The sequence below is a fragment of the Kryptolebias marmoratus genome, linkage group LG11, assembly GCF_001649575.2.
Source record: "Kryptolebias marmoratus isolate JLee-2015 linkage group LG11, ASM164957v2, whole genome shotgun sequence".
NCBI lineage: Eukaryota > Metazoa > Chordata > Actinopteri > Cyprinodontiformes > Rivulidae > Kryptolebias > Kryptolebias marmoratus.
The window spans coordinates 11,013,651-11,034,327 of record NC_051440.1 but is presented as its reverse complement, the minus strand read 5'-3'; the positions used below and the strand labels follow the sequence as shown (position 1 = coordinate 11,034,327).

Here is a 20,677-nt window from a genome sequence, read left to right as displayed (position 1 = left end):
TTTGCCAGGAATCAAAGCCAGTCAGTGTGTAGCTGCACATTTTAAAAACATCTTAGCCGTGGAAAGAGTTAGTTCATCAAGTTAATGAATGATTACAGCCCTACTCTAACTCTGAACTGTTCTCATAAAAACACATGGCTCTTGTTCTGTAATTATTTAAGCATTGCTGATTGGAGAATCATTCTTACTAGTCTGGCAAAGCTTCTGTATTGTTTCATTTTCTGGGTTTTATCTGAGAATGGTGTGGTTTTGCATTTTAAGAGCCCAAATTATGGTTATTTAAAGGTTGGTGATGTTATCCTGGGGCTCTAATAGAAAAGTTTCACACGCTTTATTTGATCATATGTTGCATTGTTGCAGCACCTTGTCTCACTCTCTGTCTGAAAAGGGTGGTTGTATAACAATTGAACATGTGGGAAGAAAAAAGTGCTCAGAAATATTCAGCAGGTATTTGATTGCACTTTATTTCAGCTGATTATCACAGGAATGTTTACCCATCTATTTAATTGTTTCACTGTGGTACTGCACACTTTTTGATACTGCAGCTGCATGTTCTTGACCTTAATTTGGTATGTTTTTTTCAAATCTTGTTTCTCAGTAAAGAATTTTGGTATTTTCATAAATTCTCTCCGGCTGACTTGATTGTTTTGTTAGACCTTTTGACAAGCAAAATAACTGGTCTCTTTCTCTCCCAGAGTGCTACCATGACTGTTTTCCTTTTTTGGATTTAAGCAAATGTGGTTTTATGATTAATCTAATAGCCCAAACCATCCTCAAAATGAAACAAGCATTCCCTGAAGGAATGCAAATCATCCACCGCCTTGTACACCAAAGTTTCAAACAAAGATTTTGTGTGATCTGTTAGAACTCAAAGTTTATGTTAGGAATGACTCTCAGCTACAATATACACTATATGTTAGCTCAACATCTGTAAAATTGTCTGTCTTGTAATCATTTTTGTTTGCTAAGATCAGTTAGTTGTGGCAGCCATCTTGAATCTGATTGGCTCTAAAAGTCAACTAGTTGTAGATGTTCATCTAATGATTACTTTCAGTGAATTTTATAAAGATCTGTGCAGTGGTTCATGAGATATTATGCGAAGAAACAGACACACACACACACACACACACACACACGCACGCACACACACACATTTATTCAGACACATGCAGTTACCTTTCATGGTGGTGGGTGATAATGATTACACTGAAGCCAACCAAGCTACAGCAAATTTTGATCCAGACTGAAACCGCTGGAGTTTTTTTTTTTTGTTTGGTTGGTTTTTGTCTGAACAGGTTCTGTTTCTTTTGTCCAAATTGTGGTCCAACTTTAGTTTGAAAAAAATAAAATAAAATTTAAGAAGCCTGGCCTGATTGTGCCTGGTCTGAAAAACCACCCAAACATGATCTTATTTCTGTATTATTGTAATTAAACTGACCATAAGCTCATGTTACTTTGTTACAAACTACAACTTTCAAGTATTACTTTCAAACTTTATGTTTAAATGTTAGGGGAAAACGTCAGTTTTTTTTTTACATTTTAGATGTATGGGTCTTACCTAAAAAGCACTTTACTTTACTGAACTGTAAAGATTAAACACCAGAAGGCCCTGCAGCTGAAGCTTTTTCCACCCTGTTGTAAAATGTCCTCTACTTTGTCTTGATTTTTGTCCTCTTTGCTCTATTTTTTTGTGAAATAAATGCTTATTCTTCCCATTTATTTTCATTTTTGGTCTGAAAGGAGGTGAGTCATTCGACTTTGACCCCCNCTTTGCTTTGTGTCTCGAGCTTTCCAAAAACATCTGTGTGGGCTGCATCTGGAAGTGGCCTGTTTGGCTCTGTTCACTAACTGACAGCATGATACTTGAGCAAGTTCTGTAAATCTAAGCATCCAGCCCTGCAGAGAGCCCTAGCTATGGCCACTTATGAGCGTAAAACAAACAGCTGTCACCATAACCCCTATAATTAACTCACACACACACATTGTCACAGCTGCTACTTCTGGCGCAGGTTATGCAGAGATATTAAAAGTACAGAAAGCTTCTTGGTTTTGTTTACATTACTTTCTTTTGAGCAGCACTTCAGTTTAATTCTGTTGTTGCTTTCTCGCTCCTTCACAAATGCCTTAAATGTAAGAGGAAGTTTACAATTAAAGTGAGTTTCTAATGAAAGGTTGTTATTTTTGTGGTTATTTGCTAGTAAAAATATCAGCAGAAGCAGCTAGATGGTGGTTTTCCAGCAGGTATCTTGTATCTATTATAAATTGATAGCAATGTAAAGGTTTATAAAATAGCATTTGCATGAACTGCTGTGAAACCTTTAAGATCTGAGGTTTTTAAGAAGACATTAATGCAAACCATTAGCTTATTAGTTCAATCAGAAAAAAACTAGTTTCATCAAGCTAAAGTTGTTCAAAAAGCTATCTTCAAGATGTAAAATATTAGTTGTTCACAAACATTCCACAAAAATCCACTTTAAAACAAATTGTCTGCTTTAAGAGAAAGTTACAGTCAAACAAAAACAACTGGCTGCTTAGATTGAACCCATGACGTTCACAGAGCGATCTGTAAACTGCAAAAACACAACTTTCCATTTTTAACTTTGACAAAACAATCCTCTAGAGTAGAATTGAGTGTTTTGTAATACTTTTCAATGTGTCTGTCCAAAAAAATCAGTGATTCATAAATTTATTTAAGGATCAAACAGTAATAATCTGTCCTCATGTTCCCTCAGAGAGACAGCTGGAAAACCCAGAAAACATCATGAAGGAGAAGTTGGAGAAAAATGAACACATGTTTTCAGTTCTCTTCTCGCTACTCCCTCATCAAATCTGAACAATCTTAATTGGGACATTAGGCTTCTCTTTTCCTCCCCACTTTTTCCATCATGTCAGCCTTAGATGACGTACAGCACCAAGAAAGAATCACACCAACTTCAAAGCGGCGGTATCGTCTCGTTATCAGACAGCGCTTGTTAAAAGGGCGCAACTGATACCTTCCATTTTGTTGCACTCTGGGCCGCGCTGTGCCGTTATCTCTGTCACGTCATCTGGCTCAAGTAGGTAGATTACTGGAAGCAGGAATAATAGCTGCTGTGTTTATCATGGCTTGGACAATGTCCGTTTGGGCTCCGAACCAAAGATAATCTGTCAACCTGCTGCGAGGAGGCTGAGGTTAAAAATCTGAGGGTAAAACGCAGCAGAGAAAGGAGCAAACAGAGGCCAGCTGGAGCAGCAGGAGGGAGTTTGCAGCCATGGTTGCTCATTTATTTTAGAAACAAACCTCGGCTTTAAATTAGTTTCATAAAAAAGCACACAAAATTACCTTTAGTCGTCTAGATTAGAGGGAAGCTAAAAGGAAGCAATTATTTCAGTCACCACAAGTATTTCTTAAAGTGAGAACAATAAAGCTTAACTGTTTGTTTCCGCTGTAATGTTCATATTTGTTGTCTTTTTGTGTTAAAAAAAATGGAGCTTTAAGATTTCTTTGTTCATTTGGTCACATAAATTTAGCGCAGTTGCACAAATCCATGCATGTGTCTTGAAAAAACAAATGATAACAACAAAGATTTCATTATCAATTTATTTGCAGCACTAAACCAGCCACTGAAAATGTACATAATCTTTTTTTTTTGCATTTTTTTATTTCAAGCAATACTGTATTCACTTTTTGAAACAACAGCACAGTTTTAGTTTGACGGTTGTGTTTAACATCCATATCAGAGTTTAGTTGGCTGAGAAGTTTAAAGTATATATTTTTTGGTCAAATGCAAACAGTATCAGGGTTCCAAAGTGTTAATAAAGTAAACTGAGGTTGCATCAACTAAACTAAACAAAGCACAATGAGGACATGGCTAGACTAATGTGAGCAGATGATCTAAAAAATAAAAACTGAGAAGACCAAACAGAATAAATACTGGGAAGGTGGTTGTTGAATGCAGGACAGATGGGTTGATTAGTAATTGCAGACAGATGGGAATGTAGCTGAAAACAAGGGTCACTGAGGAAAACAGCAGCTGAGAACCAGAGATTAACCGAGTCAGACTGAAGTATATACATAAGTTGTGTTTAACATTTAAGAGGATCAAAATACAATCTTTTTTATGAACCAACATTTTGTTGCTTGTGTCAGTCTTGTTAAATGAATGAAAACATATTCAAGTGGAAAAAGAAGACATATTATTAATACTAAGTCAATTAAACTGAGCGCTAAGAGGTTAGGTCAGTTCTAAGAGATTATATCGACTCTGAACATTATTTTGAAACAACTTAAAATGTTCATTTTGAACAAAACTAATACAATTGTTTGTAAAATTGTTAAAGTTTTAAATTTACAAACAACCAGTGAGATTAAGTCACTCTGCAAACCAAAACTTAACATGTTTATGTTGTGCAAACATATTTCTGTTTCGGTCAATGCCTCAGTTTTCTGAACATACATCAGGCCTTTCCCTCGTGCTGTTCTATTTTTCCCAAAGATAATATTAGACACAACTGATTCTTTTATAAAATATAAATGTTATTCTTTGCAGTCAGAGTTGAAGCACATGCATGCTTGAATGTGTAATATGTTTTCATAATGTATGTCTACATCTCACAGAGGCAGTTAAATTACTGTAACTACAGTGCTAACTTCTGCAGATAAAAGCGGACTCATTTGGTATTTGACTGACAGACTTTTCAAGTGAAACTTGCCTGCCTCCTTATTTACATTTTGTCCTGGAGGCTCAGTGTCAGTACAGTCAAGGTTATTCTGCTGCATTAGCAGAACAGTGAAAGTGTCTGCCAGTTCTTCAACTTTCATTAAAGCTAAACCTTTTAAGCCAAACTCTGCTGCCTGCCCAGACCCCCCTGACAATAATGTTCTAACTGTTCACCCGCCAAACTATCAAACGATTTTATATTCCACACCTGTTAGGCATTAGACGCAGACGTCCAACCTGGCCATGCAAACACAACAGTACACTCTTTGTTAGAAACCCCGGGACCATTATAGTGGGTGGGTATGGCTTGAAAGTGTTCCAGAAACACTTTATCAGAAGGAGATAGACACACTGCAGGCCTTTGTGCTCCCTGTGACACCGTCCTCTAATAGCATGCATTTCCTCTGCCGAGAACGCAGGTTTTACAACATTTAGGGAGAAGTATTTTAATTGGAACCATCTACAGTCTGACAGTAGCCTCAGTGGAGACAAATGGAAAAGCTGTTGAGCTGCTCAGGAGGCTCATTGCAGTGTCACGCAGCTAACCATCCCCTTCTGTAAAAATGAGAACGATATTTACTGTTTGATTTATAAACGACTCAGTAGTTGTGACTGTTTTCATCCGTCTTTCAGAATGTTCATCTGTCTGTCAAACAGGGCGAGCTCCTCCACTAATGAGTCATCTATAACCGAACCACCAAATGTTTCAGATTTGTTTTGTTGTTTATTTCCAACTCTTTGTGTTACATTTTGTGCATTAAGTGGATGAATTAATCAGTATTTTCTTGCAGCGTCTGCAATGTCTGTTGGCTGGCACATTAAGAAAATAGTTCAGATCAGTTGAAGTGGGGTTCTGTGAAAAGTTTATAACGATTAATATCTTACCTGTTATAGCTAGTTCTTTGAATGACCTCTATTTGGAGAAATACAGTTTAATTCTGTCTTTGGTGTACCCTGCCTCTTAAACAATGACTGCTGGAGATAGGCGCCATCTTACCAGTGGCCTGAAAATGGTTTGGGTGAGAAAGAAAGTGGATTGATGGGTGTTTTGTTTTGTTTCAAGACAACTTCTGTAGTTAGTTATAAAAGACAGATCATCCCCCACTTTTGCAGCCCAACAGACAACAAAGTGTTTCATATTTTGTTTTCATCAAAAACACACACACAAACATGTTCTTCTTCATATCCCTGTCCTCCCTCTATACTTTATTTTGACCTCTAAACTGACTAAACATTTTAACTTTGGTAAAAGGAATGGAAATCAAGATGTTTGACATTTTATATTATTTTCCTTAACTCTTCAGTTTGATTAGCAGAACAAAGTTTTCTACCTCACATGTGGATATCATCTTCACCCTTGAATGATATACTGTGATGTTTTGTTTGTTATACCCCAAAAGTGAGTCCAATCCTTTGTGTCACCAAAAAATATAAAATTCACACACAGTAGTTCTGCAGAGTAGAGTAAATAATGACGTCTTTATTCTATCTAAATAACACCATAACTCCTCTGTTTTGCAGCTGTGGGAGACCATACATCAGACTGACTCATGGGGAAGGCTCCATCGACAAGGGAGACAGAATACCACGATCAGGTATACAAATAGTCTCCTTTTTTACCATTACCTCAACCACCATACAGCATAGGAGAAGTGTGTGTGTGTGTGTGTGTGTGTGTGTGTGTGTAGCAACTTTGAAAAGTCTCATAAAGGAGATGAAAACATAATAACAACCCAAACAAATGGCCGTCCCATGTGATTTCCTTTGTACAGCTCTTACAGAGAAAACACATTGAGACGTCTTTACACGTCTTTACATTTTCCTTAATGAATAATGATTTTGTTTTTTTCTTTAGTTTCTCTATACAAAACACAGCAAAGCTGTGTGTTCTGTTGTCAAATAAAGATAGCTGCGAGGCTGTAATTTATTTTAATTAAAAGGAAACATCCTCGCCATCTGGCTTAAGTACTTACTAATGGCTCTGTTGTAGAAAACACACAAGATACACAAGTTTCTCTGGTGAGAACCAACACACATCTTGATAAAACATTTATCTCATAAAATAAAAAAAAAATCCATCCATTTTCTTTACCCACTTTTTTTCTTTCTGGGAGCTGGTGTTGATCTCCAGCAGTCAATGTTGCGAGAGGCGGAGGACATCCTGGACAGGTCACAAGTTCATTACAGGGACACTGACATTTAGGGACAATTTAGAATTACCTAACACTTATGGTCTGTGGGACAAAACCAAAATACCTGGAGTAAATATGTGCATACACGTGAAGCATGCAAACTCCACACAGAAAGGCCTGAAGGTGAACCTGTGACCTTCTCTCTGTGTCTTTTAGTTTTGGTGTGCCACCCCAAAGATTCCCAACTCATCTCCTCTTTGAAAACTTTCTGCAGGTGCCCCTGGGTTAGAAAGATTACCAGTTTGGTCTCCCTTTATAAAAGGAGACCAAACTATCTCTGTTATCTCTATTTTTCTATCTCTGTTTTTTTTTTTTTTTACTCTCAGCAGAGGACCAAGTGGTTGTATCATCAGACTATGACAGCACCCATGAAGCCAATCACAGTGACAGCAGTGATGTAGCACACACAGAGGAGGTCTCAGCGATAGACAAGACCACCTCCCAGAGTGTCATCCTCCACACACTGATACCTCCTGAGGTAAAAATCACAGCAGACTGTCTTCAGTCCCCACTAAATAGTCTCAGTTACAGTAAAAGTCTGTTAGCGAGACTGAAACGGAAAACAGATGTCTAATCATTTTGTTTCTGGAACATGTTGGATTTTTGTGTTTTAATGGGTATTACTTTGGGTCACTTGTGCAGGACAAACCCATCCTGGCACCAGAGCCGCTAATAATGGAGGACTTGGAGCCTATGATGAGTCAGCTAAACAATTGGAACTTCCCGATCTTCACCTTGATGGAGAAAACTAATGGGAAATGTGGAAGGATCCTCAGTCAGGTGAAAATACTCGCCAGCCAGTGTCAACAGTACTGTTTATTCTTTATTTTAGGATTTAAAGATAAATGTTGTTAACAAATCTGTAATGCCTGACATTGACATAGCTTTGTACTTCTTTGCATTGATCAAAAAAAGCACAGTTAAGCTTCTTTTTTTAAAATATGAAAAGAAATTTAAAAAATAATAAAACTTGCAAGTCTTGAAGGAATGCTATTGTCTGCCTCTCGCAAGCGCAGTTACAGATTAGAATATGTAATTAGGATGGCTCTCACCTACTACCACACCAGATTTTAGCTCACTATTTGGTTCAAGAAATATTTTACTAAAAGACAAACACAAGCAGGATCAACCACCTTTCACAGACAATAAAAAACAGAATGTGTTCATTCGGAAAATTTATATGATTCATGTTTACTTCTCGTTGCATGACAGAGTCATTGCAGACACCTAAAGCTGACATTAGTATTTCTTCTTTGAAAAAGTCAAAGTTAAATACTACCTGAAGCCTGTGTAACTGAAAAGAGGAAAAGAAGCCCTTGTAGCTTCAGGTCAATTTGACCCGAAGGCCCCAGGAGAGTTAAAACCACAGGTTTGAAAACACAGGCCCATTTATGAACATGTTGATAAGATTATTGTTGAAAACCAGAAATCTCAGCACTCTGTTGGCTGTCCTCCTGTAATGATGTAGTGAAGTGAAGGACGAAGCATAACTTCAAGATCTGTTGATGCTTTCCAAGAAAAAAAGAGTTTTTATGTTCTATAGTAAGCTGTAGATTATACTTTGCTAAGGAACATTAAAAGAAAAGTGATGAATATTTTGAGCAAATTCATTGGTGAGACGAATATTTATTACCAGGATGCATTTCTTTTGCCTCAAATGTCTGAATATGGCCTACAGTCATGCACACAGGTGGGAGTAAAGATATAAGACTGTGTTGAAATTATAAATTCATGTGAATACACCAAAAAGTGGCCTGCCAAGATTGTCTTTGTCTTCAGAGGGTTAGTGGAAAGTGGTGATATTGTGTTGATATATCAGTTGCTTAGTTCGTCATATGGTTTAAATTTAAATCAGGCATTTCTCTGAAGAAGAGCAGAACTATTTGTACGTCAAAAAACATGGAAAGATCAAATGTCCTAATGTTTATTTTCATTACTTTATTAGCAGGTTATACCATTAAGAAGTAAAGGTCTCATATTCCTTGTATTCCAACACATTTCAGGCCAGGGTTTTAGTCCATGATCATCTTACATTGAGAAATGACAGAGTTGTAGTTGTTTTGATCAAACTTTGAAAATAACGTTACATGCAATCTCTTGGATATTATGAGATATCACTCTGAGTAGGGATTGTGAATGACTCTCAGCTACTACCACATCAAATTTTAGCTCAAAATTGGTAAAATTTACTTAGTTATAGTTTCTTTCTTTTTCTTGCTAACCTCACTTGACTGTGGTGGCCATCCTAAATTGGAATGACTCCAAAAATCACTTGTATATGTACATCCAGTGATTACTTTCTGAACGTTTCAGTACAATTCATCCAGTGCTCCATGAGATATTTTGCACACAGACACGAGCAAAATCATTATTGTCTGCCTTCACCTTTTGGTAGCGGGCAATAATAATTGGATATTTAATAGGTATTGGACCCACTTTTGTTGTCTTTTTATGCGAGTCTGGTGATGTTCACAGACTAAAAATCTGATTTTTTTTCTTTTTTAGGTATCTTACAGGCTTTTTGAAGACACTGGCCTGTTTGAGACCTTCAAGATCCCTGTTAAAGAATTCATGAACTACTTCCATGCCCTTGAGAACGGCTACAGAGACATACCATGTAAGTATTATTGTGCTTTTCATTGGTTTACTGTTTACTGCTATTTTGTTTACAGCTGTGACAATGAAAGCAGGCACTAGATGGAAATTTGCACTCCTTACTGTTTTGATCATACCACCTTATACAAAATGCTGGCTTTAGGTTATTAAACGTAACATATGCAGCTCAACAGCACATCCTGGTGGAGAGGTTTCTGCCCTGAGAGATCTCGTTTTCTCTTCTGACCCAGATCACAACAGGGTCCACGCCACAGATGTGCTTCATGCAGTCTGGTACCTCACCACGCAGCCCGTGCCTGGTTTGCCCAGCCTCATTACGGATCACGGTTCTGCTAGTGACTCAGGTATAGTCACCACCCTTCAGTCCCTAGTAATCCATTTAAAGTTGTTATTGTTAAGTTAAGCTGCTCATAAAGACAATATTATGATTTTTTTTAAAGTAATTTATGGCATTAAAGACTTACTATAAGTAGCATTCTTCTGATTTTTAAACCTGCCGTCAGCCTCACTGTGAGCCATCTCATCTACACGAGATCATCCAACTTGCAGGAATGGCTGTTCTTCTAATACCAGTTTTTCTTATCTTCCCTATGCTTTTGGGCACTTACATTTAAGTACAAACCACTATTTGAAGTCTAGAACAGCATGAAATTGCTGGCAAATTAGAGTTCCCCCTCTCCCATATTCCCTTAACCTTATTTGTATGCCTTACCGGGCTCATCCCTTTGATCCACATATAAGTGGATTTAAACATTCAAGCGTGTTTGTGCTCTTGAGTGCAGCACTAGTCCATAAAAGTCCAGTGTGTGTGTGACGTGTGTAGTTTATGCCACCCTGCTCCTGAACCTCCTATCTTTCTCTCGCTCCCCCCGCGGTCAGACTCCGACAGTGGAATAACACACAGTCATATGGGCTACCTGGTTTCAAAGACCTACACTGTGTCAGAAGATGGATACGGCTGCCTGTCGGGCCTCATACCTGCTCTGGAGCTCATGGCTCTTTACGTGGCTGCTGCAATGCACGACTACGATCACCCAGGGAGGACGAACGCATTCCTCGTGGCCACCAGTGCCCCGCAGGTACTTCAGTTATGAAACCTGCAGGAAAACAGAGAACTGTCTCTGATTTAAATCAGAGTGAGGAGTGGTAAAGCTGATGCAGACCGCCATCCCCTTATTACCATTGAACTGTAATGCTCTCATTGATTGGAGACTGTTTTTTTTTGTCTTTCTCTGTCTTTGCTGTTGTCTCAAATGTAGCTGAATGAAAGTGTAACTCACTCCTACAACTAACACCCCTGTAAATGAGCTATGACCAAGGATTTTTGGATTTATTTAAAGTCAGGCCTGCACACGCTCATGTACATTGATTTGGTTTCTTTGCAGGCAGTGCTCTACAATGACCGCTCAGTTCTGGAAAACCACCACGCTGCCTCGGCCTGGAACCTCTTCATGTCCCACCCGGAGTTCAACTTCCTCGTCAACCTGGACCATGTGGAGTTTAAACGTTTCCGTTTTCTGGTTATTGAGGCCATTCTGGCCACTGACCTAAAGAAGCACTTTGATTTCCTTGCAGAGTTCAATGGCAAGGTATTCTGAAATAGAGCTGATAAAAGTTGTACTTTAGAAACTGAAGAGTTGTGATGTTTAGATTAGGAAATCTCTAGATAAAAATGTTTTTTAAAATGTGCTATCTTTTAGTCTTTGAGATATGTGTTAGTTTTAGAGGTTGTGTTGTCATACATCAGCTCTTGAAACACTTAAGGAAAGCTTCGTCAAAATAAATTGTCTTGTGGTCTTCTAGGAACAGTTCTGTTTGTACGGAGCAAAAAAAGTTCAGTCTGAGTCCAAAACACAAAGCACCCTTCTGTATTTCAAGAACTAAATTGAGTGCAGACCAAATGTTGGCTTTGAATGAGAGAGTTTTAAGATTTTTCCATTGTGAGTGTGAGGCGCTGCACTGAGTTCGCTGGGTTGGCAGCAGAACGTAACAGCAGTGTTTCTCACACTGTTCTTCCTGGAAGCAAATTATCTTTCTTCAAAGAGCCATTATGTTTTCAACTGTGCTGCTTCCTATGGTTTTCCCATCGGAATCTCATTAAGCATGACTAGAAATAAGGATTGAATTTTCACTCTTAAATTAACATAAATAGACAAATCTCTAAGCAGAAGAGCCATGCCACCGGATTTATCTTTGATATACAGAAATGGCACATTGTGTCCACCGATATTTTTAAAGGTGAAAAAAAATACTAACCTGTGCTGTCCCTACAGGTGGGGGATGATCCGTCAACAGGAATCGACTGGTCTAATGAGAATGACAGGTTGCTGGTGTGCCAGATGTGCATTAAACTGGCTGACATCAACGGGCCTCTGAAGTGCAAGGATCTCCATCTCCAGTGGACAGAGGGCATCGTCAATGAGTTCTATGAACAGGTGCGGAAACTGTCTCTGATTGCAACAAGGGCCTCATTTGTACATGTTAACCCACGAATCAGTGAAATGTCATGTGTGTGCATGAAGGAATGGAGATGCCTGAGCCACACAATGCACTTTTATATGGTAAAGTGGTCATACTTCTCCTATACTGATTCAATTTTTTTTCATTCAACAAAATTTTGTGTGTTTTAAAATTTAAAAATGCTCTTCAGTGTGGTGAACAAATGAAAGGTCTAGCATTTCTTGAAGGAATGCATATCGCCCATCGCCTTTAACACTAGATGAGAAGGGTCAACCATTGTAAATGACATTATGCAAAGTCACATGAAATGTTATATGATCTCACAAGATGCATTAGCCCTCTGGGTGTGTGTTGAGCAGAACTCAAATACTACCACATCATATTTTCACTAAATATCTATATATTTGACTAAGATGTAGACATTTTTGTGTTGGCTAAGGTTGATTCTCTGCCATCTTGCGTCAGGTTGACTCCAAAGATTAATCAGTTGTAGATGTACATCCAGTGATTACTTTCTGAGTGTTTCATTTGAAATTAAGCAAGATTGTTTAAAGTTTGGAGTATATGTAGGGGATGACTCTCAACTACTTCCATACCAGATTTGAGCTCAATATCTGTAAAAGTGGCTGAGTTGTAGCCATTTTCGTGTTTCCTAAGGTGAGTTGGCTGTGGTGACCATCTTGAATTTGGTTGATTTCAAAAGGTAATCAGTTCTAGATGTACCTTCAATTATTACTTTCTGAAAGTTTCATTAAAATCCGTCCACTGGTTAATGAGATATTTTGCTAACAGACAGACAAACACCGCACTTTTGCTTTCTGCAGTGGGTGATAACAAGCGTTTAAGGCAGACAACCTACTAAACCATTTGTTACCACTTGTTATTTGTTTGATTTTCTGAGTGTGTAAAAACTGCAGTTTGAATGCTTTCAACACTATTAGAAGGGTGGAGTCGATATATGGAGTCAATTCATCATCTACAACCTTTATTACTAAAATACGTAAAGCCTTATTGGTTTTAGAGGTGTTAAAACGAAGGCGAGCTCAACACAGCAACCTCTGAGGTCCACCTGATTTTAAAATAAAACTAAAGCTCTCAGAGTTTTACATCAGTTCTGTTTTGGTCTCGACAGAAATAAGTACAGATCCTATATATTTTTCCTTCCTTCTTGACTTCTGCTCCACAAAGCCGTCACACATGATTGATTTCGCTCTCCCTATAATTTTTTTTTCACCCCTATTTCTGCATTGAGATAGAAACAACGTTGCTTCTGCGTTTGTATGAGGAGTGTGAAGATTTATTCATCTGTTCAGTTATATATTCTACTTTTTTGCGGTAAGAATAATGACTCATATGGTTTGGCTTATATGCGTGGGTTTGGTGTCAGTGTAATGCAGTTTGTGGACTGTAATTGCGGTCTTATTTTATTTTATTTTTTTCTTTATTGCTGCAGTAGCAAACATGCCCTCAGCCTAATTCCGCACACAATTGTCTCTGTTGTTGTACCGTTTTCATTGGCAGTGAATTCCTGCTGTTTCCTGTTAATCGACTCTGGGTCTTGAAGAATATGCTCAGGCACTTATGTAACCTGCTACTTCATTTATACGGTTAAACCTGCTCTGTACAAACCTATCTGTGATCTAATTGGACCAACACCAAAAAGACCAGTGGCTGAACATTAGAAACATCCTGCAGTAACAACAGCTTTGATGTTGCAGTGTGTGGGGATACAATCATACAGTTGTAAGTAAGGTGGAGCCTCCAACACTGGTAAAAAAAAAACAGGCAATAATGTAGTTTCTTCTGTATTACACTATTAAGAACTACAATTACCACTTGTTCTCTTAAAGGGATACTTCAGATCTTTTGGATCCATCGTTTTGTGGATAGGTTATGAAGCAATTAATGTCTTACCTGTTGTAGAGAGCTCTTTGAACAAACTCATTTTGGAGAACTGGAATTTATTTTTGATCGGATTGACAAGCTATTGGCTAATCCAAACAAGGCCAATATTAAAGTGGACTGCTGCCATTGTAAAACAGCTTCTGTCTCAAAAGTTTACGTGCCTTTAAATAAAAGTCAGCTTCACATTACAAGGGGTAATCTAACAAAAATATTGTGATATTTCTATCAATCCAGGCTGCATAGTGATGCTAGTTATTCCCCCTAAAAAGAAAAATATCAATAACACAGAATTATATGTAAATAACTGTCATGTGAGACTGATAATGATGTAAAGGTTTATAATTTAGCATTCACTTGAACTGCTATGAAATGCTATTTTGTTTGAAGACAGAAGCAATCCACTTTGGTTTGATTAGCCATTAGCTCATCAGTCCGGTCAGAATTAAACTCCTGTTTCACCAACTGAGAATATTTATTGTTCATAACCTAATAAGATCTGAACAGCTGTTTTGAGCTGTTCAACACAGGGCACCAACAAATGGTAGTGAGAATTATGTTTGGATTATGTTTGTGTGTCTGGAGGTTGTGAAGTATGAAGCTGGTTTTGGTCATCTTGAATCAATTTCCCTATGCCAGCAGAGAGGAGCTAATGTTTAAATTAATTTTAAATATTCTCCAGCTCTCATGTTGGGATTAATTTGGGGCCTCACGCAGAAAACATTTTTTGCTGATACAGCCACACATCAGTCTGTTTCTGATGAACAGAGCTCACCCTCTTCATACGTTCCCCCTGCATGCATTTCAGCTCAACTCTCAAAAGATTTCATCAGATTATAGATCCAGATGAGATTCAGTCTTATAGTGAATCTTCTACATTAATATTAATAATATAATATTTTTTACTAAAATATGGCAAAACAGCTAAATGATTCAAATGAATCTTTCAATGCAACATCAGTCTATTAAAAATATCAGAAGATTTAGGTTATAATAAAGGGTTATTCAGTCTTTCCTCTACACTCTGGCCTCATGTCTTGAAAAAATTAAAAACTAAGTTTTGTAAGTAATATTTTAGTATTTGTCCCACCAGTAGCAGTTTCACGTCAATGCCTCGTGCTTTATGTAGGGCGATGAGGAGTCCAGCATGGGGCTTCCTGTCAGCCCCTTCATGGATCGAGCAGCACCGCAGCTGGCCAAACTTCAGGAATCGTTCATCACACACATCGTCGGACCGCTCTGTAACTCCTATGACTCGGCCTGCCTTATGCCTGGGCGGTGGGTGGAGCCCAAGCCAGAGGAAGAGGAGTCTGAGACCGGGGAGCCTGAGGAGGGCGATGAAGATGATGACGATGATGATGATGACACATCCACCTGCTCTGAAGCATCACGTAAGCATCACAGTCTAACAGGAAACTACAGTAATCAGAAAAGGAAGCTGTCAGGGTTTTCTTTTACAGACTCTGGCATTTATATAGATGTAATTAAACTTTTATACAGACAATATATGTCAGAGAAGTATAAAATTTGGAAGAAAATACAGGAAAGAAGAAAACTATCAGATCCAGTTTTGTGTAGAAACAACAAAAAATGGATGTTTCCATTTTACACTTACTGTTCCAGTTAGTTTTATTAAAATTAGAGAACCCAGTGGGCTCAATATTTGTATCTCGCTGGTAAATGTTCGCTGATAGAAAATGTTATGTTGTGCCAATTTTGTGCTTTTGATATCTGGGTTGAACTTCCTTTAAGACATTTGTAACAATCTTTAAAGCTTTAAAAATAAAATTTGATTCAATCATTTCTTTTAGTGCATTTCCAGTTTGAAATAACTTTTATGTAAGCAGTGAATGCATTTGTTGTGGTTTAAAAAGAAAAAAAAAAATAGGAGGAACTATAACATTTTTAATCCAAGATTTTATTCCCTTCCAGAGAAAACGGCACCCAAGAAAAGGAGACAAGTGTTTTGTCAGATCACTCAGCACCTGCTGGAGAACCACGAGATGTGGAAGAAGGTGATCGAAGAGGAATCCCAGAATAAGGACCAAGGAGCGGAGTCAGTCCATTTAAACAATGTAGCAGAACCGATCCTGGCTATTGATGAGGAAGAGGAGGAATCGGGCAGCAGAGAAGAGCAGGTAGAAGGAGAGCAGCCTGAGGAAGAGGTGGAGGACCCAGGGTGGTCTCAAAGGGAAGACTGTAAACCTCCAGTGGAGCTAGAGGACAGGGACCCACAATGAACCCCCTCCCCCCTCCCTCCAATAAGAGACATGGCATCAGTCAGGAAAAGGATGTAAAGAAGAATTTGGTTTGTTCTTTTCCTTTGAACTGACTCCTCTTTCTGCCAGCACATTACTTAGACACAACACTGTAGATGTTTGGGAAATGCGTGCCTACACCGAAGATAAAAACAGGGTGGGAAATTTTGTGCTTTACATATTTAATCTGGTTGTACGGTTTCACCAAACACTTTACCAGGCCTTTTCATATTGCAATAAAGGATTATTCATGGTCTGTTTTGCTACTGTCAGAGGTAGAAGAAATGCAGTTGCACAACTTTCAACCCGATCTTTAAACACAGGACTGTAGAAATTTGCTGCCAGTTTATACATACTTGTTTCCTGAATGCGATTATATATAAATATCACCAATGCTTGCGCCTGTGTTGAAATTTTAGCCCTTTTTTTTACAGGTCTAAACTGTGCTACAGTACTTTTTTTTTCTACACGTGGATTACAAAGGGAGTGAATCTAATGAGGAATAATCTTCTTCAATTATGACAGGATTGTTTCTTTACTTGTGAAATTAAGCATACAAAATCTATTTTTATGCACATTTTATTAGATATTTTTTTCCCATATGAAGTACTTAATCCCATCATGTGAAGTCATTTTAGTGTCATGCAAAGACCAGAGGCTCCTCTCTGTTTCACAGTTTATTTGTTAGTGCACTAGCGTGTTTTTGCATGTTTAATTACATGTGCTCACATACACAATACCTCTTCAGAAGGACACAAACTCATTAAATTGTCATATCTTTACATGTTAGATGATGTCGCTATAAACCTATATTTCAGTATAGATCCCAAAATTATAAGCCACTGAATAAGATTCAATGAAAAAAAGTGGTAATCCTACTAAATTACTATACTTTGATTTATACTTTATGACTTTTGAAAAACTTTATGACTCAGAGACATCAAATCTGTCTCAGAAATGGACTTAGATCTGTCATTGATCTGTGAGCTGCTGTTCTGAAGTCTCAGCTTCAGTTTCATTTAGTAGATTTAGAGGGATACCCTGAATCTGATGGCACAAAAACTCATTTTGTGGCTTAAATCTCCTGAAGCCCTCAAAGAGAGAGCGGTAGAGAAGCCCCTGTAAGTTTGGGTCAATATGACCCGAAGGCCATGGGAGGGTTAATCCCCTTAACTGTTTTTACTAAATAGATAAATACTTCCAAACCTAAGCAAAAGGATGGAAACTAGTTAATTATGCCAAAATGATCTGTATAAAAATGTACTGACTTGTTAGTTTATGAGGAGAGGTTGACAGGTCTTGAATGTTAGTCAATGGATTCAGGACTGTTATAGCTGGTCTTGCTTTTGCTGGTGCTTTTTTTTTTTTTTTTTTTTTAAGATCTCAGGCCCTGTGGCCATGTTCATCCCTTATACAGGCTCTCTAATTGGACTCAGTGTGTTGTGTAAATCTACCAACTGCCATCATGTAAAACCCTGCAAACTCTGACCCTCAGGAAAATCTGATCCGGATCATTTGTGAGGACTGATGTGAAAAACACAAAAACCCCCAGAAACATTAGTTTGGATCATGAAAGTCACAACCGGCATCTGTGATCTGTGCACAGTGAATCCGTTGATTCTTCTGGCACCTCAGGGACTCAATCATTGCCCCACAGCTCCCATCAATCAGGAAACTGACTGACACAAAGGTAAAAAAAAAAAGTGCAAGGAAATATTATTATGATACACAAGCAAATTCATGCCAGAAAACATAGGCCATCCAGAAGTTATAGTTTTAAAACAACGCAAGGTTGAATAAATCTGTGACAGCACATTTTCAACATGAGTCATGTTAATTAGTTTTGCTAAATGTTCATACATTTTATTTCTGTTTGGAACACATGTAATTTCTAGGTAACATTACAATCACTGTCCAAGTATTTCCTAAAACATAATAGTTTAGTAATTATCACCATACACTGAATTAATTGGTAATGTTCCTGTGCACAATAAGACTTAAACTGCATGTTTCAGTGAGTCAGAAAATAATATAATAATTATACTTATGAATGGGCCTCATGGATCTACGAGAAAAAGAAAGAAACTGAATGGATGTATTTCACTTGACAGAGTGGCAGATTCAAAGAAATGGGACATTCGTTGAGCTCAGCCCCTCCATCTTGACCCTTTATTACTGACAAATTTGAAAAGAAAGATGAGATTTTGCTACACTAACCTGGTTTTGAGGGAACAAGTCAAGCTGCATTTGAAGGTGTAAGGAGGTGCTGTTGGCAACCACAAGCAAAACTTAAAAGAAAAAAAAATACAAGAAAATTTGTCATTTTAAAAATGAGGGTTTTTTTTGTTATGTGGTTTTTAATTAAGTTTTTTATAATTACTCCTTGAAGTAAGTTGGCTCTTGTCATAAAATTGTTTAAAATTAGGAACATCGGATTTTGAAAAGGATACTTCCACCTCTTGGTAAGTGCATAATTGGGGAAACAAAGTATAAAAGCCTTTTCTGCTTATTTTTAAACCCTCAAAAGCAGCCCTCCTGCAAACTTATATCTGCAAAGAGAGCTGTGTGTGACAATGTTTCGTTTGGCAATTCAGGGGGAAAGTTGAGCTTTCAAAGCTTGGAAAACATTTGGCCAAAAAGAAAATCACACAATTGAATTAAATAATACATTTCTCCTTACGGTAAAAACGATAGCTCTCTTTTTCATAGCAAACAGTTCCAGAAAACATGTCCCACCTGCATTTCTGACTGTAATTTTCCTATACACAGGTAGCTATTTCTGCACTGACCAACTCTTACCTGGTGTGATTTCCTTTAACAAATCTTCAGGAAGATTAATGTTGCCTAAGTTTGCGTGTGCATAAGGTTCAACAGCGCTAAAGGAATACCGTGTTCTTGTATTCTTGCAGGCCGTGCATTACCACGGCAGTTGTAAGTGTGGTGAATAGCCTCTTCGCTGCAGCCCTGAAAGGGAAGAGGCCACTCATAAGCTCAATAAATGCATGACCTCCTAATTAGTCTGAAATTACAAACGTGTTTACCACAAACGTTGTCAGAGCCGAATATTTTAAAGTCACTGAGTCATTTAGAGTTTGCCTCAGCCTTTGTGTCTTTTTGGGATTTTTTTTCTGTGATGATGTATCTCATTCTATCTAAATGATCTGTAACCATCACTACGTCCACAATCGACACTTTTACTTTTTTAAAAAGCTGAAAATATTAGAGAAATATTCAGTGCAACACCAACATTTGAAAACAATAGTTTAGATCTTTTAAAGTTGGATTCTTTGGAAAGGATGCAAACAATTAATGTCTCACCTGCTGTAGATAGTTCTTAGAATGACCTGAATCTACTGGAATAGTTTCTATTGACCTGATTACAAGCTAACAGCTAGTCAGAGCAAAGCCAAGACCACACCTGATTGCTGCCATCTTAAAACAACTCTAATTTTGAAAATGTAATGGCAGTTCACACAAACAATATACTGGAGGTAAGATGTTAACTGCTCATAACCTTTCTACAGAACTCCACAGATCTGAACTCTCCTTTTAACTTCTTCACTTGAAGGAAAAATGTTTTTCTTCTAGTCCAAGCTTCCAGGTTGTGCATTTCAGATCTCTGTCCTTGTGAATTTGTTGTTGTGTGTATATATATTTTTACTCTTCCAGTAGCCTCTCTAATGTGACTCATAACAGGGATAGTGAAGTAATGAAGGTCAAAGAGTTGCAAAAAGTTTTGCTTCAAGTCTTTGCACACGCCCAGCTGAATTTGTTATCGTTCTAAGGTCCTATAACCTGTCGCTCCTAGTGCTTCCTCTTTGATCTGCATACTTATCGGCCTCGCAGCAAAAAGTAGCCGAACATTCGCTGCGCAACATCACCCACGTATAATGGTATTGAGTTTCTGTCCACGGTGTTAATTTGTTCATGATCACCCTTTTTTTTTTAGAGTGAACATTATATGGATTTTGCCCCACACATGCTTCAGTTTTTAATCAGTTCTTGTATTTAAGCCGATACGTTATATTAATTTTACAGTGTGTTATTTTACACCTTCAGTTGTTTGATTGTCATGCTTTTTCACACATGTAAGATAACTGTAACCACGGGAACCAAACAAGCTTTACAACTACGTAAACAAAATGAGATGAGTATTTTTATATAGCTGACACGTGACTAAACGATGAATTGCTTTTCTTCTCACTTTCACATGACCGCATATGTACTAATATGTCCAAACTCACAGTATTTGTGAAAGTAAATTAAACTCTTGCAGGTTGATGCTCCATTTTGTACAATATACATATATGCTGTACAGTAAAAGAAATTTTAAAACTACAAAAACTCTTTTAGATATACATTATTTATTTTTACCATTTTGTAATTTAGACACTATACTGTAGCTTCAATATTGCCGGACTTACTGGAAGTGCCTATATTGGTATTATGTATCATACAGTGAATATATTTGAAGATCATAGACAATGTCACAAACTGAACTATGTGGATGTTGTAATGTGAATACATTGAATTACAAAATTACACTTTC

General features: G+C 37.7%; 1 protein-coding gene across 2 annotated transcripts in view; it reads left to right on the top strand.

Moving 5' to 3' along the window:
- Window positions 1–20,677, top strand: part of LOC108230157 (cGMP-inhibited 3',5'-cyclic phosphodiesterase A) — a 79,846-nt gene extending 59,169 nt beyond the window's left edge. The window contains exons 5-14 of one of the 2 annotated variants that reach the window (XM_017406134.3): window positions 6,222–6,295; window positions 7,222–7,370; window positions 7,535–7,672; window positions 9,398–9,509; window positions 9,739–9,852; window positions 10,388–10,587; window positions 10,894–11,097; window positions 11,782–11,943; window positions 15,000–15,261; window positions 15,803–20,677. In XM_017406134.3, the coding sequence (XP_017261623.1) occupies window positions 6,222–6,295; window positions 7,222–7,370; window positions 7,535–7,672; window positions 9,398–9,509; window positions 9,739–9,852; window positions 10,388–10,587; window positions 10,894–11,097; window positions 11,782–11,943; window positions 15,000–15,261; window positions 15,803–16,110 (1,723 nt within the window). In that variant the 3' untranslated portion in view covers window positions 16,111–20,677. Of the gene's footprint in view, window positions 1–6,221; window positions 6,296–7,218; window positions 7,371–7,534; window positions 7,673–9,397; window positions 9,510–9,738; window positions 9,853–10,387; window positions 10,588–10,893; window positions 11,098–11,781; window positions 11,944–14,999; window positions 15,262–15,802 lie in introns of both variants that reach the window. The other variant, XM_017406133.3, reaches the window with a different exon arrangement.